The sequence below is a fragment of the Dendropsophus ebraccatus genome, chromosome 3, assembly GCF_027789765.1.
Source record: "Dendropsophus ebraccatus isolate aDenEbr1 chromosome 3, aDenEbr1.pat, whole genome shotgun sequence".
NCBI classification, from domain to species: domain Eukaryota; kingdom Metazoa; phylum Chordata; class Amphibia; order Anura; family Hylidae; genus Dendropsophus; species Dendropsophus ebraccatus.
Genome location: NC_091456.1, coordinates 157,240,881 through 157,267,630, shown reverse-complemented (window position 1 = coordinate 157,267,630; position 26,750 = coordinate 157,240,881). Strand labels below are relative to the sequence as shown.

At 42.0% G+C, this 26,750-nt stretch overlaps 1 protein-coding gene across 1 annotated transcript in view; it reads right to left on the bottom strand.

Annotated features, from left to right (window-relative positions):
• Positions 1-26,750, bottom strand: part of MAN2A1 (mannosidase alpha class 2A member 1) — a 123,256-nt gene that overhangs the window by 54,308 nt on the left and 42,198 nt on the right. The window contains exon 4 of the mRNA XM_069962977.1: positions 1,631-1,802. Coding sequence (XP_069819078.1) covers positions 1,631-1,802 — 172 coding nt within the window. The remainder of the gene's footprint in view (positions 1-1,630; positions 1,803-26,750) is intronic.

The window sequence follows — 26,750 nt, the reverse complement described above, 5'->3', positions numbered from 1 at the left end:
CAATGATAAATAACCACGTTCCTATTGTTCTTCACACTAACTAGTCTCTATTGTCCTAAATCCCCCTGACAACACGGACATGTATTAATCCAAGCATCATTATTGAACTGATCGGCTTCCACAGATAACAGTTTCTCAAGCAACAGTGATACTTAAAGTGATACTCTTCCCCCTCCCTCCTTATTCTGTATGTGGTTCTCCACATCATCCACAAGCTTAGATGCCGCACAGTTGGGATATACCTGTATAACACTTGTCTCTGTCCTCTTTCTGCTCTAAAATCACTTCATTTTATCAATGGACCGTATCACCCAGGTGGGGTTACATGGTAGATTTGCTTTAATATCTCACATCTATTTGGTTAGGTTATGGTATTTTGGTTTTATTGTCAACTGGTGCTGAAGGATTAGACAGGTTTGTAAATTACTTCTACTTAAAAAAAAAAAGGTCTTCCAGTACTTATCTGCTGCTTTATGCCCTGCAGGAAGTGGTGTCTGCTTTCCAGTCTGACAGTGCTCTCTGCTGCCACCCCTCTCCATGTCAGGAACTGTCCAGAGCAGCAGCAATTCCCCATAGAAAACCTCTCCTTCTCTGGACAGTTCCTGTCCCAGACCAGAGGCGGCAGCAGAAAGCACTGTGCCAGACTAGAAAGAAAAAAAAACACCACACTTCCTGCAGCACATACAGCAGCTGATAAGTACTGGAAGAAAAGCATGAAGAAAAATTTACAAATCTGTACAACTTTTAGGCACCATTAGACTAAAAAAAATTATTTTCTCTGGAGTACCCCTTCAAAGTAGTACTCTGGAGAAAAAGAAATAGTTTTTAAATAAACTCATGACAAAAATGTAAGACCCTTTAAATCAGTGCTTCTCAATTCCAGTCGTCACCAACAGGTCATGTTTTGTGGATCTCCTTAGTATTGCACAGGTGATAGAATTATACTCAGTGCATCAGGTATTATCACAGGTGTCCTTTGTATGGGATATCCTCAAAACATATGACCTGTTGGTGAGGCCTGAGGACTGGAATTGAGAAGCACTGGCTTAAATACTTGCTCTAGTAATGTATGTATCACTACCACCCACATATTTTTATTTTGCTATTTAATTTGATAGGAGGATAAAACTACACAGCTAGTATTAAAGGGGTATTCCACAAAAAATAGGAGAGAGCTGAGTATATGGCCCTTCCTGCGTACTCGGCTCTACATAGGAATGAATAGAGCAGCAGGTCACGTACCGTACCTGCGTCTTTATTCATAACACAAAAGCCGGGGGCCCATACGAAGACTTCCGTGGGGGTCCCTGATTTCTTACTTGTCCCCTATCGTTCGCTCAATGGGAAAATATCAGATCTGTATGTATGTGGTTGCCCTAGTGGCAGCTGCACGTATTAGGACAATGGCGAAGGAAGCAAGAGAATTAGTTCATTGTAGGGCCCCCCCCTCCCAAAAAGTCTATAGAACACTCATATTCCCCACATTTATGGCATGTACGACACAGTGTTCAGGCAGAAATATAGCTGAGAAATCTTTGCCAACTTTCTTTCAAAATGTATAATTCAAAGTGAACAGTAATTTTATTCCGGAAATTATGTGTAATTGAGAGCGGGTTTTTATTACACTTACTTCTTAACGGCATCTCTCTTCTGGTTATCAATTCCATCCCACCACTTGGAGAAGTAGGAGATCTCCGACCACATGAATTTCCTCTCCTTATCTTCTTGCAATTTTACAACCATGTTATTAAGTATGTGCTGTGTCTGGTCTCTGAAATAGTCATCAAAGGTTTTCAGCCAACCTGCAAGACGGATTTCGACAATCAGAAACTTGAAGGTTAAAAGTTTTAAACAGAAGAATCTCTCCTCTGTTCCACAGCATAATCCGGCACTACTCTGTGACACCGAGATGATGGATGGCACATTAGGGGAGTTAAACGCTGAAAACATGGAGAGAAGACTGCAACATCGCAACACTAGGAAAATTGTAAGGTAGAACAAGATATTTGGAGTTGTTATATCCAAGAAACTAAGCAGTGGTAACAAAAAATTCTAAAATTCTATGCAACAAATGGCAGCCATATACCTAAACAGGCCGACTTATAAAGCACCTTGTTAAAAGATGCAAGCAGTGCTTTAGTGTTTTCTGTTTTTTTTTATAAACACTGCTTGTGATTGCAAAAATCAATTGATAACCTTTAGCCGCTCATTACATCTTTTATGTGGGCCTAAAAATAACCAATTGTGGGCAGCACATCCCTTCGTGTAAATAGTGGATGTACTGACAATACTGCAAAAGTGCAAAATAGTAGCGGTTCCGGCACTCCAGTGAAGATTAAAATCCAATACTTTATTGCATTTTAATCTTCGCTAGAGTGCCGAAACCGCTACTATTTTGCACGTCCCATGTACCTTACAACTGGCTATCGTTGGAACCGTGCACCCTCCTGAAATAGACTGTGGCCATCATACATTCACAGAGGTGAGCTGACTACAACTACTATCCTTCCTTGTATACAATACTGCAAAAGTGGTTGTATAAAAGGTCATTTATATGAATGGCTTACGATCATTGCAACATGAAAACATAATATAAGAGCTGATCAGTTAGCTATATGGTAAAAATGTATATAAGGAACCTTAAAGTGTACCTGTTGTTTTAACTTTCAAACTCTAAATCAACAGTAGATGTGATATAAAGCAAGTTTGCAATACTTATTAATTTTTTTTTTTTTTAGTTCTCACGGTAAACATGGCACTTACGGTTTTCTGACTGTTTTCTGTTTATTGAGAGGAAAAAAAAAAAAAAAAAAAGGTGTTAGAAAACAGGAAGTCCTGTGTATCCCGGGCCATCTGAGCGCTCACAGAGAGAAGGTAGTCATGTGACTGATGGACACATTGAGCAGTGACTCTCTGTACTGGCCAGAATTCCCGCGTTTAGTCTGTTTTGTTTTTTTTCAACCAGCACAAGTCAGAAAATCTGCCTTCAGGAGACTGGACCTGGATTTCTGGTAAGTTCAGCTTTGTTTTACAGCACGATTAAAAAAATAAATAAATAATGAATGTATATTGCAAACTTGCTTTACATCACATCCACTGTTGATTTAGATTTTTAAAGTTATAACGCCAGGGACACTTTAAGATGGTGATATAAATACCTACATGAAATGTGAAATTGGGTTGCCTAAACAAGAACTCTTGAATACCAGTCACTGGCCAAGGTCCCATTTTAGTGACCACATCATATGACGGGGGTTGTGCGCATGATCTATATACAATGAACGCTGACAATGTTACAGACTCCGATTGGGTCTAAAACTTAGGGACTGTTATTTTTCTAAAGCACACACGGTACGGAGGATGAAGGTAGTTTCCTTACCTTGATCTTTGGCGCAGTTTTAGTTAAATTTGTAGCTTATTCCCTATGCAAATGAGGAATTTTGGTGCACTGGGGGCGGGGCTACCACATTCAGTACACCAATCTGCGCCACCTAATAAATATTGCGGCGGCACTCTTGCTTTAAAGTCGCTGATCTCAAATGGACAGTATAAAATCTACACTACTAGAAGGGCATTCCCAGCTAACATAGCAAACTTGTCTCCATCTCCCGATTTGCCTGCCAGAGAGTGAAGCAGAGATTGTATGTACATAAACCTATTTCTAGAAACGCAAAGTTCTTGCTCTGAAGAGATGTATAGCTTGCTGTACTAGCAAATAGTTTGACAATTGCCAGACTTGTAAACTGGAAACCTTAGCACCAATAATAATGTTTACAAGCCTAGCGATCATGAAACTATTTGCTGGTACAACTACTTATACATCCCAGAGAAAAAAGTTTGTATTGCTACAAGTATGTTTATGTACATACAAACCAGCACATTGCTACCAGCACCCTTATACATTTTTCAATGACCTAAGAATTCACTTTTAAAAGGGGTACTTCAGTATGAGAAAGTTGTATTTTAATTACACTATCACCCCAAGATAAATAACTTTTTAATATAATGTTATTGCCAATAGTACTCTCTTCAGTGGCTTTCCCGTTCTTCCACACTAACAGGAAATGGAAAATAGTAGAAAGACTAAAAAATTATTTTCCCTGGCTTCTCCCTCTCCCGTAACAACGCATCCTTCTCTGATGTCACAGGTGACTTGGCTGAATCCTATCTCCCACCCCACCCCTGAGTGATTCACCATCTCTGACCAGCCCCTCCAGCCTACACTTCAGCAGACAAGGAGTGAAAGCAGCAGGTGCTGCAGCTTAACTCATACAGTGCAATAGTCTGCTGTGTGGTGTTACAGGTAGAGAATACAGCGTGCTGTGTGGTGTTACAGGTAGAGAATACAGCGTGCTGTGTGGTGTTACAGGTAGAGAATACAGCGTGCTGTGTGGTGTTACAGGTAGTAACTGTGTGCTGTGTGGTGTTACAGGTAGAGAATACAGCGTGCTGTGTGGTGTTACAGGTAGTAACTGTGTGCTGTTACAGGATACAGTGTGCTGTGTGGGTGGGACCACAATGAAATGATAAAGCACTGCAATTAGTGATGAGCGAATACTGTTTGATCGAATAGTGAGATATTCGAATATTCGATATGCGTACGAATATCCTGGGAATACTTGTTACCATAGACTTGAATGGGATTGAATATTCAATTGAATATTCGAATATTCGCGGGATATTCGTACGAATATCGAATATCTCACTATTCGCTCATCACTAACTGCAATTAAATAATTTAGTAACACAATAAAACTGCAAAGTGTGAACACAGCGTAAATGTTCTGCAAAAGCTTTTGGAGGGGAGTAGGCCAGGTGGGGGGACTGTGATGGAAATCTGACCACAAACTATACTTTGTTATATCACCAAGGGGGACTTTGCCAGAGGTCTCATCTCCATGTTATATACCCAACTTTTACATTAACATCTTGGGAAATTTCCATTATCCATCAGAGGAAAATGGGAAGCAGACGTGGGGGATCTGTCTGATGAAGACTGGAGGGATGTGTTAGAACTCACCACTATAGTGTCCTTAAGTGAAGCCCAGCGACTATCACAGCGGTTTTTAATTCACAGGGTATATAAAACTCCAGTCTTTTTACACAAAATTGGGGCATGGCCGTCAGCAGAGTGCCCACGTTGTGGCTCGGATAACGCCTCCCTCCTACATATGATGTGGGAATGCAAAAAATTGGAAGATTTTTGGGAGTTGCGACTATAATTACTAAAATATATGGTATTAACATACCTATGGAGCCTAAAATCTGTTTATTAGGGGTTCTTACCAGGTTAGACTTGTAGGATTGTGACAATGTAGCTATACAGAGGATTCTATATCAGGCCTGAAAGACCATCACCTCCAGGTGGATTCAGACAGACCCTCCCACTATACAAGAATTTATTGGTAAGATGAACTGCGTAATCAGATTGGACAGAGGAGTGTATATTAAACGCAAGTGTGCACATAAATTTGAAAAAATATGGGGACGTTGGATAGTTGCAGGAACCCTGCACAGGTTATGAAACAAGTATTGAATAGACGTTAATAATATGTGAGTTGGCTTGAAAAAGTTTAATTTTAATCCGCAATCACCACCATATTCTTTTCATTGCTATTCCCATATGCAATAGTACAGATGTATTATACTCTCTCCCTCCACAGGTGTTAGGTTTTGTTTTTTGCCTTTTGCTTTTCTTTTCCCAGGCTATATTGTTGGGGAGTAGTTTTTGAGACACTGATTGATAAATGGTACACTGTTTATTCCTATAATGCCGTTTTCCCTTAGCTGTACAATTCAGAAACTGTGTGCTTCTTCTTGGATGCTATTGTCATATTGTTGTGGTGTCTTTTCTTTTTCTTATGTGACTTTAACAAAACTGATTTGCTTTTGGAAAAAAAAAAAAAAAAATATCTGATTAAAAAAAAAAATAATAAATCTGACCACAAAATACAGAACTAAGACCCCCAAAACAAATAGATTTTTGTTTTCAGAATTGGGTCAGAAAGTTAAGCAATGCTTCAGGCTTCTGTAGTTCTGCAATACAATTCAAGGAACCTATCTCTGGCATTTGAAAAGGACTAGACATTTTAGCAACACCTTGCTGCTTAGAGCCGATGACACTGGTTCTGATCGCACAGCTTATTGCATAGTCATATAAAGAATTTATTTATTTATTTATTTATTTTTAAACAATATTTTATTATTGGCTTATGTAATATTTGAACATACATATTGAAAATTCATTACATATTCAAAAAGAAAGTCACTCACAGGCAACAAATTGTATGTTTACAATATCATACAGATACAATGAGCCTTTGTAATAACCTTAAAAGATATACTATCATATACAATACAACATAGTCTTACCAAAAACATAAGAAAAACAGTAATTTATAATATCAGCTTAAAACATGATATAGATGTCAGATATTCAAATATGCTACCAATAGAATGGAGAGAATTGTCTTTAACAGAGAAAGGGAAAAGCTTAAGATATTTGGAGTGCTCCCAGAGTTCCCTTTTGGGTGGCCATGCAATACCAATCAGTGTCCTTAAATTGATTAATGACAGAGTCTCTCTCTTCTATAGTAAAATCATGAAATAGAAATTGTGTCCATTTGGACATAAATGTTTTTGTTGATTTTTCTTTGGTGCGCAATACATCCAAAGGTTCCCAATGAAAGATCTCCTTCAGAGCGGAGATTACCTCAGAAATGTCTGGTAGAGTATCCAGTATCCAGTATCTTAATAAACATTTCAGGGAAACTAATAGAGTTAAATGAATTCCTTTAGAAGTAAGTAATTTAGAAGAGGGAGTAGTAGAGTCTATATCAATAAAATGAAAAAGATAACTAAGAGGGAGAAGTGGTATGGCATGGCCCCAAGTGGACAAAAGATAGAGCCGCACAGAGTCCCAAAATTCCTGCACTCACGTGCAGGCCCAGTCACACTGAAACAAGTCTGCTTTAGGAAGTGAACATTTCGGGCAACTGTTTATGTGAGAAGTTGGAAAAAGGAATATTAAAGGCATATATAGCCTTGTGTATAAAGCGGAAATGTATTTCACGTAGAACCACATTAGGAGTGGCAGAATGCACTAGTTGAGATCCTCTCAATATTTGTTGGGTCAGATCCTCTGAAAAAATTACGGAGGACCATTTTAAAAAATTTTTTGTCTAGATAAATTCTTTTGAGAGCGTGATCTAAGTTCTCCATATGTATGTGATAAAGAATTATGAACCGGTGGTGTTGGGAATAGATTATCAAATTCTATATCACTTTCTGCTTCTGCTATGTCCCGCACTCTGGAAGTAAAAAATTCAATTATAGAATCGTATTGAGGTAAATTAAATGAAGACAATTTAAATCGTGTTCTGACGATATCCCATGATAAGAAAGTGCTGGAATTAGTATCCAGCAGATCCCCAACAGAAGAAACATGTGCACTCTGCCACTCTGAGTAGTCCAATTTGTCTGAGTCAGGTGGGTAAAGTGGTGAATGCCACAGAGGAAATCTTTTCGATAGGCAAAAGGGTAAACCATATAATTTTCGTATTGCCTTCCATGTGGCAATGGTGTCTTTAAAGATAACACTTCTCTTAATTTCTGGGGGTAGTTCTGGTAATTTAGCATGTAGCAGGGTGGGTAAAGGCCAAGGTGCTGCTAAAGCTTTCTCAATTAAAATATTGGAGAAATATGACGTGTCCATAATCCAATCTTTAGCATGGCGAAAGAGAGCGGCTAAATTATATAATCTAATATCTGGGCATTGAGCGCCACCTTTAGAAGTAGGGAGACAGAGAGTGGAATAGGCAATACGAGGTCTCTTTGATTGCCAAATAAATTTAGTAAAATATGATTGGAGTAGGGAAACGTCAGAATGTTTGAGTAAAAGGGGTATTGTTTGCATTGGATATAACAGTTTTCCAAAACACATCATTTTGATTAAAGGAGAAGTCCAGCGAAAATTATTTTTTTATATGTTATTACTTATGGAAAGTTATACAATTTTCTAATGTACATTAATTATGGGAAATGCTCATATACTGCTATTTCCCTTAATTTAGTGTATCAGGAAGTGTTAGAATTATCTCTGAAGCAGTGACGTCACGACCAACGGTGTAATTCCTATGGAGTGTCCAGCAGGGGGCGCTCTATATATAGAAGTCAATGAGTACCATTGACTTCTATATATAGTGCGCCCCTGCTGGACACTCCATAGGAATTACAGTGTATGTAATGTAATGTAATGCACTGTACTGTTGTGACTTTATGAATACATTTATGGAATACTTTGGGGAGCAAGTGTCTTTGCTCCCCAAAGTATCCCATAAATGTATTCAATGAATACATTTGCAGGGCACCGAGCAGGGAGGGAGAGAGGTGCTATCTACCTCCCCCCTCCCTGCTCGGTGCTGGGAACATATACAAAGCACTACTCCCCCATTATCTGCAGATAATGGGGGAGTAGTACCTGTGCTATCCCTATCACCCCCGCGCCGCCGCTCACACAGGGGCTGCTATTCATCGCGCCGCTGATTCCCCGCCGCCCGCGCCGCTCCTAACTACCCGCCCGCTCGCTCGCCCCGTTCCTGGCCGCCGCTCTCTGCTCATGCCGGCCGCGTCAGCCCGCCCCCACCCCGGCCGGGAGCATGGCGCTTCCTGGTGTCCCCGGCCGGGGTGGGGGTGGGGGCGGGCTGACGCGGCCGGCATGAGCAGAGAGCGGCTGCCAGGAACGGGGCGGGCGAGCGAGCGGGCGGGTAGTTAGGAGCGGCGCGGGCGGCGGGGAATCAGCGGCGCGATGAATAGCAGCCCCTGTGTGAGCGGCGGCGCGGGCGGTGATAGGGATAGCACAGGTACTACTCCCCCATTATCTGCAGATAATGGGGGAGTAGTGCTTTGTATATGTTCCCAGCACCGAGCAGGGAGGGGGGAGGTAGATAGCACCTCTCTCCCTCCCTGCTCGGTGCCCTGCAAATGTATTCATTGAATACATTTATGGGATACTTTGGGGAGCAAAGACACTTGCTCCCCAAAGTATTCCATAAATGTATTCATAAAGTCACAACAGTACAGTGCATTACATTACATTACATACACTGTAATTCCTATGGAGTGTCCAGCAGGGGCGCACTATATATAGAAGTCAATGGTACTCATTGACTTCTATATATAGAGCGCCCCCTGCTGGACACTCCATAGGAATTACACCGTTGGTCGTGACGTCACTGCTTCAGAGATAATTCTAACACTTCCTGATACACTAAATTAAGGGAAATAGCAGTATATGAGCATTTCCCATAATTAATGTACATTAGAAAATTGTATAACTTTCCATAAGTAATAACATATAAAAAAATAATTTTCGCCGGACTTCTCCTTTAAGTGGGTACGGCCTACAATTGATAATGGTAGAGATTCCCATCTCTGGAGATCTTGTTTTATTCTCTTAATTATAGGGCGATAGTTCAGGGAATATAGTGAGGAGGGAGTTCTGCCAATCTGGATTCCAAGATAAGTAATATAGGATTTAGCGATGGAGACCCCCGCAGGACCCAAAGTAGACCTCTTATGTGGAGTTAGATAAAGAAGTTGACTTTTATGTATATTGATTCTATACCCAGAGAAGGAACCAAAAAATTTTAAGGCATCTAATACTGCCGAAACATGTAGATCTGGGTTATCTAAAAATATTAAAGTATCATCAGCAAAGCATGTAACTTTGATGACTTGGGAACCAACCCGTATGCCTGAGAAAAAGTCAGAAGAAATAGGATATCTAGCAAGAGGCTCCATTGCCAAATTGAACAATAGAGGGGATAGGGAGCAACCCTGTCTGGTACCTTTTTGTAAGGGAAAGCTATCAGAAAGGAAACCCGGGGTATGAATTCTAGCTTTCGGAGATGTGTATATTGTGGAAATAAAATCTTTGAATTGACCTATGATACCAAATTTCGTTAAGGTCATGTCCAGCCACTCCCAGCTGATATTATGAAAAGCCTTTTCGGCGTCAATTGCCAACAGTCCTGGAGAGTGGCTGGAACGACCCCCAGATTGGACACCAGACTGGGCCGCTAGTACCATTCTTATATTAGTGACACCAGAACGTCCTTTTATAAAGCCAACTTGATGGCTGCCTATTAGTGATGGTAGGATGTCTGCCAATCTATTGGTCATAATCTTTGCCAACAATTTTAGGTCTACATTTATTAAAGAGATTGGCCTGTACGAATTAGGAGATGTCAGATCCTTCCCCTGTTTATGTAGTATTTTGATATATGCAGTATCTCCCGAGGGGAGCATGTGATGGTCAGTCAGAATAGTTTGGAAAGTAGAAAGAAGGGTAGGTGAGATGGCAGAAGACATAGATTTATAAAAAATCCGCACTATAGCCATCAGGGCCTGGAGCTTTGTTATTTTTAAGTGTAGAGATAGTGGCAGTAATTTCCTCCAATGTGACTGGGGCGTTGAGAGAATCAAGAGAAGGTGTATCAAGAGAAGGTAGAGTTAATGACTCTAGAAAGTTCTTACCAGCAGCTAGATCAAGCCTATCTTTGGAATATAGTGAGCTGTAAAATTGTTGTAAAAGTTGTGATATGACTTAGGATCTTTTTGTATATTACCCGCTGTATCTTTGAGAGTAGGGATATGTGTAGTAGGTCTACGTCCTTTAGCAAGGTTAGCTAACATTTTCCCTGATTTATTACCATAGCGGAATAAACCGGACATGTATTTATTGTCATCTGTAGGGGAAGACAGGAAAAGAGTGTATGTAGAGCGCAGATCTTGGGAAAGTTGAAGATAGTTTTTACGTGCTTCACGTTTCTGGGCAGCCACAAAACTGCTTTTGCAGTCTCCCAGAAAAGTATTGGGGATTGTGTATGTTGAGCATTGTTAGAATAGAAGTCTGACCACCATTTTTTTAATAGTTTGATAAATAATTCATCACTAGCTAAATGAGAAGGAAATCTCCAAATTTTGGATCCCTTCTGAAAAATATCTCTTAATTGTAAACTAACAGGGGAGTGATCCGAAATGACTATATCATGAATTTCAGAGTCTTCTACTCTGCCAAGAGAGTCCGGTGACACTAAACAGTAGTCTATTCTTGACCAGGCCGTTTGGGAGTGAGAGTAAAAAGAGTATTCTCTACCATCTGGGTGTAGATGACGCCAAGAATCAGATAGGGAGGTAGAATTAAGGAAGTTGGATAAAATATTATCTGATGAAGTATATACAGTAGGGGTCTTAGTTCTTTTTCTATCAGTTATATTAAGAAGAGTATTTAGGTCTCCACCAACTATTTTAAGATTATTGTCATCTTGCAGAATGAGGTTTTTAAAAAAATCAGGTCTCTGAGTGTTGGAACCATAAACGTTATATATGCTATATTTGCCCGCTGGAGTGTCAATAAGAAGATGACATATCCTGCCTTCATCATCTTGATATTGAGATAATACCGTACAGGCTAAATTTTTATGTGTAAGAATAACTACCCCGCCTTTACGGTTAATAGCTGGTGAACCATAAACTGCACCCACCCAAAAACGTTTGAGTCTGAAATAATCCAATTCAGTTAAATGTGTTTCTTGCAATAATACTATATCGGCCCTAAGTCTCTTAAGGTGTTTCAGTATAGAAGTCCTCTTAGATGGGGAACGTAGTCCCTTAACATTCCAAGTGATTAATTTCATACAATATTAATAGAAGAGGAGGTGTTAAGAAGAGACCCTGGAAGCACAATAACATAGTGGGTAACCCTTTCAGGCAGAAAAAGAGGATAGCATGTAGCATATTGAGACAAACTAAAGGTGATATACCTAAGAATAAAACAGTTAACAATATAAACTAAGCGAATAAAGTGAGATGTGGACTTCACTTTTTTCGTATTGTCCAATGTTTGGAGCATTCGCAAACTCCGCATTATGGAGAAGAAATAAAGAGAAAGAAATAACTGGTGGAGAGGCCACATCAACCTCCGCTCCACTAAATGAGTATATATTAAAATTAAAAGACATACACATCCCTACCCTCCTGAGAAATGTGTGAGTTGTCACAGGGAAGCAAATAAATAAAATAAAAAAGGGAGAGCCAGTATATAATGATTAGTACTTAAAGAAGTTGTACTTAAACCTAAAACCATACAAGGTGGAATTATACATATACATGCGCACACACACACATATACATACATAAATACATACTTACACACACACACACACACCACCAAATGCATTACTACCTAGACTAAAGAAAATAATAATGTAGTAACAAGGTGTCCCTAATATAGTATTTAGTCAACATACATAGGAATAAATAGAGAAAAAATACTCAGTTTTAATGAGCAGCATAGCGTCCAACAGAACAGAGATGGCGTTCATAATCATTCCATTTTTTCTACCGTATCAGTAGGACTATCCAAACGTCGTCTCTTGTGCTTGTCTTGAATAGGTGGAGTGAGACCCTTTACATCTTTAAGGGAAGAAATGGCTTCCTCAGGAGAACTGTAAAGAAAGGCTGAACCATCCGATTTGAAAACTTTCAGTATGGCAGGATAAAGAAGAGCAAAACTATTTGATTTTTTACCAATGTCGAGCAAATGTGTGCGAAAGCTTTACGTTTTTGAACCACTGCTGCGGAGTAGTCATTAAACATGAGGATTTTGTGGCCACAAATTGCAACATCAACTGTAGATTTTTTAAAGCTTTGTAAAATGTTGTTTTTATCATTATAATTCAGATACTTGACAACCACTTGTCTGGGTTTCTGTTCCTTTTGATTTGCATCTTGCTTTTGTTTGGCTGGTGGGGGTCCCACACGGTGAGCTCTTTCCACAGTAATGTGACCGGGGATACCCAAGGCTTGGGGAATTTCTAGAGAACATATAGCATGTAATTGCATGGCTGGAATGGATTCAGGTAAACCTATAATACGTAAATTGTTGCGCCTAGAGCGGTTCTCTAGATCATCAGTCTTTGTTTGCAATGAAGCTGTGACATTCATATTCTGTTGTAGTTTTATTTTTGTAGAATGTATTTCATCTTCTAACAGGCTGACTCTCTCCTGAAGTTCAGTAATCTGTGAGGTATACGTTGCTATTTCTCCCTGTATGGTTGCTAGGGAGGAAACTATAGTGGCCTCAAGAGAGGATTTTATGTCATTTAATATCATCTTGGACACTTGAATTGCCAGTGCCTTGCAAGACATATTTAGTCCTGGTATTATGGTGTCACAGAGGTCCGGCACTGGGGTTTGTGAGGTATGTGTTTCCTCTGTGTGTGCCTCAGCAGCAGCACCTCGTGTCGGCGCCATCTTAGGTGTCCCTGTGACAGAGCTGTGAGGTAAATGGAGGAGGGCTTATGGGGAGGTGTATAACTGGTTCCCTGCTTAATGAAGTGGTGCCTCCGACTCCTCGGCACTTAGAGAAGTCAGAGATGTGGTCCGGCAGGGCCGGTAATGTCAGGAGTCAGAGCGGGGAGCGATAATATGAGCGGAGGGTGGAGGAGCTCACTCACACTGCTGTCATCCCATACGCGCCGGAATCGGAAGTCCACCGTCATATAAAGGATTATTCCTCATTTTCTTTGCCCGAGTCTATTGCTCATGCTGCACATATTGTCTGTATTTATCAGCTATAAGGGCCATATGGTATGCTTTTAAACTGACTCTGTACCCACAATCTGACCCCCCCCCCCCCCCCCCCAAAAAAAAAAAAAAAAAAAAAAAAAAAAAAACGCTTGTATCGTCAGATAGCTGCTTTTAATCCAAGATCTGTCCTGGGGTCCGTTCGGCAGGTGATGCAGTTATTGTCCTAAAAAAACAACTTTTAAACTTGCAGCCCTGTGTCAAACAGCCATGGGCTAGATTGTGTATGCATTAGAAATGCTCCAGGCAGATTGTCTCCTATTCTTCACCTGTTTCAGCCCGGCACATGGCCTGGATCTTTAAGGCACCTGTGCAATGTTCAGCATGGAGAAAATGTTCAAGGGGAATTCCTAATGATAAAGAGGGTGGGGAGGAGGGACAGAGGGGTGGTGCAAAGTTAGGGCACAGATATTGTAGGCCAGGGCCGTTGGGCACAGGGCTGCCAGTTTAAAAGTTTTATTTTAAGACAATTAATGTATCACCTGGTGAACGGAGGACAGAGATTGTATTAAAAGCAGCTATCCGAATGTACAAGTGGTTTTTTTTTGTTTTTTTTGGGGGGGGGGGGGGGTTAGATTGCGGGTACACAGTCACTTTAAAATATTGATTTTTTTTAGAACAACATTTATCTAGAAAATGCAGGTTTTACCAAGTATAAATCACTTTGAGGACTGATTTTATTTGACCATTTGGCACAATGGGTATTTTGACTAACCAGGTAACCTAGGTTTCCTTTGAATAGAGTTCAATAAAATTTACATATCTAATAAACTGCTAAATTCCTAACAGCGCTAAGGATCAAAAGTAAGAAATATTAGCCGGTTAGAGATGACCGATTCCCTTTAATATTTTTGATTCAGTTATATGATTATAATACAAATAAATATATAAAGCATCCAAATATCTTCATTGTACAGAACATACATAGAAATGGTGGAAAAATTTTTTTAAATGGCTTATAATAGTTGCATTCATGTCCTATTTTCAGTTTTTGGTACAAGAGTAATTTGTGTTTTGGGTTATTTCTCTTTTATCTCTAGAGATTTTCTGAAGAAACTCCCTACCTTTTCTCAGTTTCTATGAAGCCAACTCTCAGCTAGAAAAAGAATAGAAACTGACAGTATTTCATGTTTTCATCATGTTTGCTTCACATGGGTTACGGGGATGACTAAGATATGCAGCAATAAGCAGCCAACGAAACACGCTGGGTTTTGTGGCTCTCATTGTTGGCCCTTTCACCTAATTTCTTACCACAGGATATACCTTGTGCATTTTGGGTGGAGTTGCTTTTAAAAGGCAGGCTCTTCTCAAGCACAATACCACAAACATTTCTACTTTGTATTTCTTTTACTCCTCGTCTCACGCCAGTAAAATATCTCCTGTTTATACATCTATACGCGCAGGCTGGGACACTGACCTACTGGAAAAGCTATCCATGTTTTGCGTGTGACAGCTGTACATCATTTAAAAAAAAAAAATTCTAGAAGGGGGAAAAAAAAAAAGATTTTTTTTTTTGTTTTTTTTTTACCTTCTAGAATTTTTTTTTAATGTTGTACAGCTGGTACATGGTAAAGAAGGATAGCTTTTCGGGTAGGTCAGTGTCCCACCACAATGTTGTCAGAGTCAGAGGTGGCAGCTCTGCTACAACTGCTGGAATAGTGATATATACATTAACTTGTTTAGTCAGTTTCCTATTTTTCATGGCTTTCCTCATACAATAAAATATTTTACATTCTCTGGAATCATTGAAATGCAGTTTGTGTGTACAGTATGTGTTAGTGTGTATAATATATATATTATAATATTATATATATACACACAAACTGCATTTCTTAAGAAAATTAAGAAACTGACTAAGGCTACGTTCACATCAGCGTTTGACCATCCGACACCATCCCGTCTACCTTTTCTGTTTTGGAGTAAGCAAAACGGAAACTGTCGGATCCGTTAAAATCCACATACATTCCCATGATATTTTAGTGTGCTCCGTTTGCCCTAATTGTGCTCAGTTTAAATGCAATCCGTTCAAAATCCGTAATTTTGAACGGAAGAAAAAATAGTGTTTGCAGTATTTCTCTTTCCGCTTAAAAAAAACAAATCACGAACGCAAAGTGCACTTCCGTTTTTTTTTTTTACGTTGTAGTCAATGAGGACAGATCTCAAACGGAAGGTATTTCAGTTCACGTTTTTTTTTCATCCCTTTTTGCACCGAGCATGCGCAGAAGCAGCAAAAAACCAAAGAAGAAAAATAAACGGATAGAAAAACGGATGCTGACTGATGCAAACGGATGCAATCTGATGTACAAAAGTACATCAGTGACACTGTCGCCCCCTTTTTTTGCATTCTGACATCTCTACACAGGTGTAAAGGGTAAATTTTGCAGTTTTCATAAATTATTTTATATCATACGTCATGGTGCTTGTGCAAGTAAAAAGTCATCTTTTATCAACTGCAGATTGTGTTAAGTGGGCGGGGCCTCGCGGCATTAGTCTGCTTATCAGTTTATGCTCATCCATTTAATTAATATGCAGGGATCCGTTAGAAACAAAGAAAAACGCTAGTGTGGCTGAGCCCTAAAAAAGTTAATTTATATATCATTGCTCCAGCAGTTGTAGCAGAGCTGCCACCTCTGACTCACAAAATGTGGTATCATATTTATATACAGGCATCAGCTTTGTAATGTATGCCCCAACAGATATATGTACCTACTATTCAAATGCATTACACATTAGATATGCCAGCTTATTGAAGGAAAAAAAAAATAGGGGGAAAAAAAAAACTGAATTTCCTCAATTTTAAAGGGAACCAATCACCCAGAAAATCAATGTAAAGACAAGGATATGTGCTGATAGATCACCCAGCACACTTCCCAAATATGCCCCTGTAACCTCTGTGCCCCCCTCAATTAGACAGTAATCTTACTTTGTTCAGGTCACGCGCTGTATGTAAATTTTTGCTAAGTAGTCCTGGTGGGCGTATGTAGTCCTGGTGGGCGTATGTAGTCACGGTCCGGGGGCGTATCTAGTCACGGTCTGGGGCTGTAATCACGCCCAGAGGGGCGTGATTCGGAGGCTTGCGGTCCAGTGACGTCATCCGGCGGCTTGCGTTCCGCGTCGCGGCCGCGCTGACGTGTTCGGGAACCCGCGCATGCGCAGTACGTCAGCGTCGTCTCCCGCCGTACTGCGCATGCGCGGGTTCCCGAACACATCGGTGCGGCCGCGACGCGGAACGCAAGCCGCCGGATGACGTCACTGGACCGCAAGCCTCCGAATCACGCCCCTCTGGGCGTGATTACAGCCCCGGACCGTGACTAGATACGCCCCAGGACCGTGACTAGATACGGCCCCGGACCGTGACTACATACGCCCACCAGGACTACATACGCCCACCAGGACTACATACGCCCACCAGGACTACTTAGCAAAAATTTACATACAGCGCGTGACCTGAACAAAGTAAGATTACTGTCTAATTGAGGGGGGCACAGAGGTTACAGGGGCATATTTGGGAAGTGTGCTGGGTGATCTATCAGCACATATCCTTGTCTTTACATTGATTTTCTGGGTGATTGGTTCCCTTTAAAACATAATATAAAGTACATTTACACATACATAATATATATATATCTATCTCTATATATATTCTCTACCTGCAAGGCCTCAATATATCTATCTCTATATATATTCTCTACCTGCAAGGCCTCAAAATGTAGTTATGCTGACACAAAATGATGCAGCTGATTTGCAGGAGACAAGAAAACAACCCACTTAACAGGAAACCACATAACTGAAGAGCAACTTTCACTATGACACTGTACAACGTGAACATTACAAGATTGTTTGCCTTTTGCCCTATTAAGAGTAATGGCAGATGCTTAATAAAGAATCTATAGGAACTAAAGTTTAGATGTACTTTACAGTGCGGAATAAAAGTAAACAAGGTTCAATATAATACAAGAATTCCAGACTTCAAGCCAATGTATACACAAAGCATTTTAGTAACTCGACTCATACTTTGGGGTTCAGTAAATATTCAATGCGCTCAAAAAAGTTACAAAAACAATTACTTTCCATAAACAATAGTACATACTGTCAGTCAGGCAGTACCGGTTTGCAGAGTACAGATAGATCCTATCATGAACTACTGTGGTATAAAGGGTATCCAAATCTCAAAGTAATAGCATATCACTAAAATATGTCTTTAAACTGTTTTGGTCTGACTCTTAGGACCTCCAGTAACCTCAAGAAAAAATTATAGATATTGATTCAGCAGTCTTAAAAGCTGAATGGAAAGGAGACATCCGGTTATTAAAGATTTAACCCTGTTCAATCCTCACCCATATGCGAAGCATTTTTGTAATAGGTTTCTATTACATGAATCGGGTTGTTTGCCTTCAGCATTCACATCCTGAAACTGCTTAAAATCCTCACTTCCTGGTCCACTTATCTCTCCTCCCCCTTGAGGCAGAGGTCACATGATTTCTGTGCCTTCTATTGCCAGGTACTACTAACGCTGCCCACTACTGAGATCACACAGTGATCACCTGGTCAAGGAAGAGGAAACAGTCTCTCCTGAATAGTATAGGGGAAAGAAAACACTGTTGTTTCATCACTCTCTAATTTATACAGATACGGGTACCCGGCAGTTGGTTCTGAGAAGCAATGCATGCTGGGAGATGTAGTTTACCAGGCCGGTGCAATGATGTAAAACTGGGATCATTTGTAAAACTGAGTGCACCTATATGCTTTTTGAGCATTTTATTTTTCATGGGATGGCTGGTTTTCCCCTTTAAAGACATTATCCAGGATTAGAAAAGCACACCTACTTTCTTGAAAGAAAAAAAAACAACAACAAAAATAAACAGCACAATCCCTGTACTGTGGGATTATAATTCAGTTCCATTCACTTTAAGGGAAAAGGGCTACAAAGCCGCACAAACTGAGAACAAGAGTGGTGCCATTTCTGAAAGTGCCAGTCTTTTTCAAAGCTGGATAACCCCTTTAAAAGGGGAACTCTGGATAAGAAAAACTTCTTTTCTATTACAAGTACATTAAAAGTTATATAGATGTGTCTATACAATGTATTACCATATCTGTGCGGTTCTGCCACACTGGTAGCTGATAGAAATCCAGGAAGTGGGGGGGGGGGGGAATGGCCTTGCTTTTGTCTCACATTATGTGTTTGCTGAGCACAGGCTGATGATGCAGACAGGGGGCAGGACGTAATCTCACAGGAGGCTTGGCTGGATCCCCCAATCCCCTGAGTGATCCACCATCTCTGAATGGCAAAAAGCAGGTTCAGCACTAATTTTACTGATTGTGATGAGTGGGGGACTGTGATGATCAGCTGAGGGAAAGCATTACATTCTGGGAACTGCTCAACCAGGAAGGACAGAAAAACAATACAGAACAAAAAAACCCCAAACAAATGGATTTTTGGTAGTTTCAAAACTGGGATAGACAGGCAAGCAATGCTATATGCTTCTGCAGAAGTTTCATTTTTAAACCTCTACCTGGAGTTCCCCTTTAAGGGAGTGTTCACACATAACAGATCCGCAGCGGATTTCTCGCTGCGAATTCACAGCGAGATCCGCTGTGGATCCCTGCCCTATACACTCTATGGGCAGATATACTCAAAGTGGGATGCTCCGGCTTGCTTCGGGGGTTCCTGGCACGTCCCACTCGGCCAATCAGTGCGATGCCCCGCCGCAGCGTACTGATTGGCTGAGCGGGACATGAAGACGTCGGAAGCCGTGAAGCAAGCTGGAGCGTGGAGAAGGTGACGTATACGCTCCAGTGGCGGGGAGGATTAACGGGCGGGCTGCTGACATACTCATAGCGGGATGTGCATCCCACTGCGAGTTTGTCTGCCCATAGAGTGTACAGGGCAGGGATCCCCAGCGGATCAGTTATGTGTGAACGCACACTAAAAGGGAACCAGATCTTTTGTGCATCACAAAATGACCAAGTCTGCCATAAAGCATCAAAGTAACTTAAAAAAACAAACACATTTTTGGACATATCAAATAGTTTTTAATTGTTCAGAGCCTCAATACTTAAATACCGACTGATCTGTAGATAAAGCTAGAAGCATGGCAGAAGTTTGGCTCCAAACACTTAAAGGAGAAGTCCGGCCAAAATTAATTTTTGATATGTTGTTACTTATGAAAAGTTATACAAATTTCTAATTAACATTAATTATGGGAAATGCACATATAGAGCTATTTCCCTTAATTTAGTAGATCAGGAAGTGTTAGAAATATCTCTGAAGAAGTGACGTCACGACCCAGGGTGTAATTCCTATGGAGTGTCCAGCAGGGGGCGCTCTCTATATAGAAGTCTATGGGACTTTATTGTTTCTATGGGTTTCTATGTAATGTAATGTAGTGTACAGTGCTTTATTTTATGAATACATCTATGGAATACTTTGGGGAGCAAGTGTCCTTGCTCCCCAAAGTATTGCATAAATGTATTCATTCAATACACAGTAAGCCCGCTGATCGGCCGCATTTCGGCCGAATTTCCGCCGCATTCCCGCCGATCCGCCGCATTCCCGCCGATCCGGACCATATACATTGAACTACAGCTCCCATCATCTGCTTATAGTATGAACAGGTGATGGGAGCTGTAGTTGGGTAAGGGATATCACATGTCGCCGGGCGCAGGGGGGAGCCGCTCAGTACACAGGAGCGCTCCCCCCTCCTCCTCCTCCTTCCGTGATAACTTCCGCCTATACCAATGCTGACTCCCTGCCTGGCCGCCGCTCTCCCCCCCATACATACCGGCGCCCGATGCATCCTGGTGTCCGCGCTGATGCCGGGAGCCGGTATATGAGAGCGGAGAGCCGCGGACAGGCAGGGACTCAGCAGTGCTATAGGCGGAAGTTATCCCGGAAGGAGGAGGAGGAGGGGGGAGCGCTCCTGTGTACTGAGCGGCTCCCCCCTGCGCCCGGCGGCATGTCATATCCATTACCCAGCTACAGCTCCCATCACCTGTTCATACTATAAGCAGATGATGGGAGCTGTAGTTCAATGTATATGGTCCGGATCGGCGGGAATGCGGCGGATCAGCGTGTGGCGGATCGGCGGGAATGCGGCGGAAATGCGGCGGATCGGCGGGCTTACTGTGTATTGAATGAATACATTTATGCAATACTTTGGGGAGCAAGGACACTTGCTCCCCAAAGTATTCCATAGATGTATTCATTCAATAAAGCACTGTACACTACATTACATTACATAGAAACCCATAGAAACAATAAAGTCCCATAGACTTCTATATAGAGAGCGCCCCCTGCTGGACACTCCATAGGAATTACACCCTGGGTCGTGACGTCACTTCTTCAGAGATATTTCTAACACTTCCTGATCTAATAAATTAAGGGAAATAGCAGTATATGTGCATTTCCCATAATTAATGTACATTAGAAATTTGTATAACTTTTCATAAGTAACAACATATCAAAAATTAATTTTGGCCGGACTTCTCCTTTAAAATAGAGCCCAACAATGTCAATGAGTCAAAGCGAGTAGCCAGCCAGGGAGAAAGTGTAAAGCCACATGCTCCTTCAGGCAAAATATAGGAGATAGGTGGTGGTCCTAGCACTGAAAGACCCAATCGATCCAAATGTTTGGAAGTGTCAGTGAGATATACCAAACAGCCGAAGTCCAACAGCAGCATGCACAGGTCTTAGTCCAATAGGCCAGTAGAGTTGTGGAGGCATCCTAGAATACCAGCAATCCCAAATGCCATCTTAACAACATAGCCCATCAGCAAGTAGATGCAAAAAAATGCATATACCATCTGTACCATAGGTATATATCATTTATATATGGTAGTATGCGTTTCGGCACTCATACAGCCAACAATACATAAATGGATTTCACACACTTTTGTTCACATTCGCTTACTCAAAGTCTATGACTATGTTGGGTTTTAAATTTTTCAATGTATTTTCAGCAACTCAACCACCACACCTGGAGCAAAATAGTCATGTGAAAGAGGCCCAAGATGCTGACACAAAGCCCAATCCCAAAAATATACTATCAATAAAAGATACAAAAAGAAATGACCTATGACTATTGATAGATCTTGTGTCCCCATTTCAACTCCTTAAAAAGTTCAGGCAGAACTCAAACTTCATGGCCAAGTGGCAGGATAAACGGATGTAAGGCTTTGTACCACCAGTCCTTTCTCTTCTCTGTGTAAAATTACATTTAGTATTACATTGTTTGACAATTACAAAGCAGATGCCGAATTTAAGATAGACATTTAAAGACATGAGAGAATAGAGAACATACTCGGCACAGCGCTTTCAGCTTGATTATGCTATTGTGTTAGTGTAATAAAACCTAATTTACTCTTACATTTCCGTATATTACCCTGGTTGAGAAGATTTAACAGCCACGAGTTCTCTTCGTTCCCAATGCTTCCTTTTATGAGAATCATTGAATGTAAGGATTTTATTTTTGTATCTTCAGGGTTGTATAGTTTTAGTTAAACACCACTGAGCCATTTTTATCTTATTTTATTGTCCAAAGGCGAATTAATTGTTGAAACCATAGTGAATCCAATGGAGCTCATCCTAAAAATGCAGATGAGATGAGCAGTGACAAATAAGTGAATGGCCTTATTATACAGGGCGATAATCGACTGAATAGGCCAATACTGCCCTGTGTAATAGGCGCATTGATCAGCTGATGAAGAAGCAAACACTTGATCAGCTGGTTGCATCAGATGATCATCATCAGTTGTCCACACATCACCCGGTGTAATGGCGGATGTCAGGCTGATAATGAAGAAAGAGAAAGGCCGCACAAACGATCGGTTGTGTGACCCCTGCCTGCAACAAAGCGGAGGTGCATAAAGCCTCTTTATACTAATGATTTATGTGATCAGCGCTCATATTGTGTTACACTTGACCCGTTTATAAGTTATTATTTTTACCACACTTCTCCTTTAAGGCAGCAGCAAGTCTTCTGCTAGACCAGTGATGGCTAACCTTGACACTCCAGCTGTTTCAAAACTACAATTCCCATGATACCTGGGCAGCAAAAGCCATATCTTTGGTTGTCCAGGCATGATGGGAATTGTAGTTTTGTAACAGCTGGAGTGTCAAGATTGGCCATAACTGTGCTAGACCATAACTTTGACCCTTAAAATAATTATATGGTTAGACTGGTGACCCACCAATGCCTAAAGAGAATACTGTTGGAGTTATATGTTCCCGTATACTTCTTATTTTACTACATCGTAAAGAACAGGAAAGAAATAAGGAGAGACCCAATAGAGAACTACTTATTTTTAAACCAAAATAACATGTCTTAGGTTACAAACCCACTTGGCGGGTCTGCAGCGAGTCTCCATGCTGAGTTTTTGCAGCGAGACTCGCTGCAGATCCCGGCCCTATGCTTTTAATGGCAGACAAACACGCAGCAGGGATGCACATCCCTGCTGCGAGTTTGTCTGCAGCCCACCCCATTAACCCCTCGGCCGCCGGAGAGCTGATACTTCACCTGATCCCGGCTCCGGCGGTTCCCGATGTCTTCAGCAAGCCGGAGCGGAGACCAGGTGAAGTATATGCTCCAGCCAGCCGCCCGCACCCCCGGCCGCCCGATCGCCCCCCCCCCCCCCCCCCCCCCCGCCCCGGCCGCCCGATCGCCCCCCCCCCCCCCCCCCCGCAGCCCCGGCCGCCCGATCGCCCCCCCCCCCCCCCCCCCCCGCAGCCCCGGCCGCCCGATCGCCCCCCCCCCCCCCCCGCAGCACCGATCGCTTACACGCCCCCCTGCAGCCCCGGCCGCTCTATCGGGGGGGCGTGCGATCGGTGCTGCGGGGGGGGGGGGGGGGGGAGAACGGGCGGCCGGGGCTGCGGGGGGGCGATCGGGCGGCCGGGGCTGCGGGCGGCTGGCTGGAGCATATACTTCACCTGGTCCCCGCTCCGGCTTGCTGAAGACATCGGGAACCGCCGGAGCCGGGATCAGGTGAAGTATCAGCTCCGGCGGCCGGGGGGTTAATGGGGTGGGCTGCAGACAAACTCGCAGCAGGGATGTACATTTGTTTGTCTGCCATTAAAAGCATAGGGCCGGGATCTGCAGCGAGTCTCGCTGCAAAAACGCAGCATGGAGACTCGCTGCAGACCCGCCAAGTGGGTTTGTAACCTTAAAATAATTTATTCTATTCAGTGGTATATACAGAGCACCATGTCCCATAGCAAAGATAAAAATCAGATTTCTCCAAGGTGCTGCCTGACACTATCACAATCCTAAGCGCACAATTTCATGGGTTAAAGGATCAAGCACACTTTTGAAAATTGAATAGAATATGTTGAACACTCAGAAAGGACATTCCTTTACCCATACATTTCTTATACCGGTTTCCTTTTTTTTCATGTTTGTTCAGTACAAAAATCGACAAGCCAGTTCAACTGGAGATACCTGCAATCTAATGCAATTTGTTTACATAAAGTAGAAATGTCAGACTGTAGTGGAACAAGTTCACATGGAAAATGTTTTCCTTTATTAGAAAAATTGACATTTTTGAAGTAATCAAAAGGGTGTAGCCCAGTTTGGAAACTTAACTTGCAGAACACTTGAGTTAACAGTAGGGTCCACTATTTAAGATCCTCATCCCTTTATCCAAATGAAGAGCAACTACAAAGAGTACCTCTTTCTCAGGAGAACCTGTCCTATGCTGTAAAATAGTCTAGGGCTACATGGCGATTCCCAGTCTCACAATGAGAAACTACAGTACACTGCCAGGTCGCACAACTCCTGGTTCTCTTATCACTCCCCCTAATGAATACTGAAGATTGCAGAAAAGATGATCATGCGGCACTCACCAGGTTTCCATGCAAATTCTTTATTTAAAGCGACACTGCACCCACAATCTGACCCCCCAAACCACTTGTACCTTCAGATAGTCGCTTTTAATCCAAGATCTGTCCTGGGGTCCGTTCGGCAGGTGATGCAGTTATAGTGATAAAAACAACTTTTAATCCGGCAGCGCTGTGTCTAACGGCTGGGGCTTACATTTGTATACGCATTTGGCTGGCACAACCTCTCTGTCCTTCCTCCCCACCCTCCTAATCATTAGGAATACTCCAGGCAGATTCCTTCCTATTCCCCACCTGTGTGTATAATGAACATGGGCTGGATCGTTAATACACCTGTGCAAAGCTTAAACAGCAGTAAATGTTCCTGGATCATTCCTAATAATGAGGAGGGTGGGGAGGAAGGACATAGAGGTGGTGCCAGCCTAATGCATATACAAATGTAAGCCCCGGCCGGTAGACACAGCGCTGCCGGATTAAAAGTTGTTTTTATGACAATAACTGCATCCCCTGCCGAACGGACCCCAGGACAGAACTTGGATTAAAAGCAGCTATCCGAAGGTACAAGTGGTTTGGGGGGGGGGGGACAGATTGTGGGTATGGAGTTGCTTTAAAGCATAATAGCAGGAACATAACCTCAAGTGCTGTACAGGTTACATGGCAGGCGCAGATGTACTCCACTAGAGCTCGGAAACCTGGTGAGTGCCATATGATCATCTTTTCTACAATCTTTGGTATACATGGACTTTATGTCATTGCATGCAGAGCACCACAACCACTATCATGCCCATTAAGACCCGAAGGTGAGCCATCCCATTGTATGTACGCAGATGGTGAATGATTGGAGTAGTGCCAAGTGACTCTTCCATTTCCTAATGAATATTAGGTATCCTCAGTATTCATTAGGGGCATTGCTGAAAGAACAGTTGATAAAACTGGCGCGCTATATTAAAAGGCACCATGTGCCTCTGTGTAGCATCTGCTATAAGAATCTACTCATAGGTTAAGGTGTCCTAACTAGAGATGAGCGAACCGGGTTCGGGTCCATCCGAACCCGAACAATCAGCATTTGATTAGTGGCAGCTGCTGAACTTGGATAAAGCTCTAAGGTTGTTTGGGAAACATGGATACAGCCAATGACTATATCCATGTTTAACACATCCAACTTCAGCAGCCACCAGTTCGGATGGACTCGAGCATGCTCGTGGTTCGCTCATCTCTAGTCCTAACTGCTGATAAACTATTACAGATATGGGGAGCAATTCATGACAATCAATGGTTGGTACAAGTGAAGTAACAAGTACAAGTTGGTACATGTGAGATCTCAAATGAAGATGAAGGCACTCGCCAGTACTTGCGTGCATAAGTTTCTTTATTGGGTGTCCTTAACATCTCAGTATGGTGCAGGGAGAGTGGTGTGACGCTTCTGCCGTGCCCGCTCTTCCTACATTGTACCGAGATGTAAAGGACACCCAATAAAGAAGCTTATGCATGCAAGTACCGGTGAGTGCCTACATCTTTTACCTTTCTCCTGCTGAGATCTCACAGACTGTTGCTTGTTACAGCACACCACCTGGTGTGCCTTGTCCAGTGAAGTTCGGACCCCTCGCTCCAGGTATTGCTGGGTCCAGTAGTGCCAAGTCTTACTACTCTGTTTGCACTGAACACTGTGATTACTTTTACAGAAGCAGAAAGATGATGTATGTATGTATGTATGTATGTATGTATGTATGTATGTATGTATGTATGATGTATAGATGTAACAGCACCACACATCTCTTGAGTGCCGACATGAGAATGTGAGGAAGCATTTCAGGGGCGTGAGGAAGCATTTCAGGGGCTTGGGGAAGCATCTTTCACATTTTGCACTGGAGAATAAGCATTTTTCTATTTTATGGAAGCACAGACAGATATATGAAAGGTAAAATGTGTCTGTTTAAACTAACAACTATCTAACCGTTTCAGCAGTTAGAAAAGTGAATTACAGCCGACATTCCTTTATGTCTTAACTAGAAAATGTACCCAGCGCTGCCCGGGTATAAAGTATCAGTGTGTTAATTAGATTTGTTCTAAGGTGCCCAGGAGGCCAAGCTAAAGGTATTGTTTCATCTGTGTTAATCAGTGAAATTAGTGTATACCTGTAGTGCATAGTTGGAGGGGTTCTGTATACCCACAATGTACAGTTTTTAGGGGTCTTGCATATCTGTACTGCATAGTTCGGGGGGCTGTATACCTATAGTGTATAGTTGGGGGGTTCCTGTATACAAGTAAT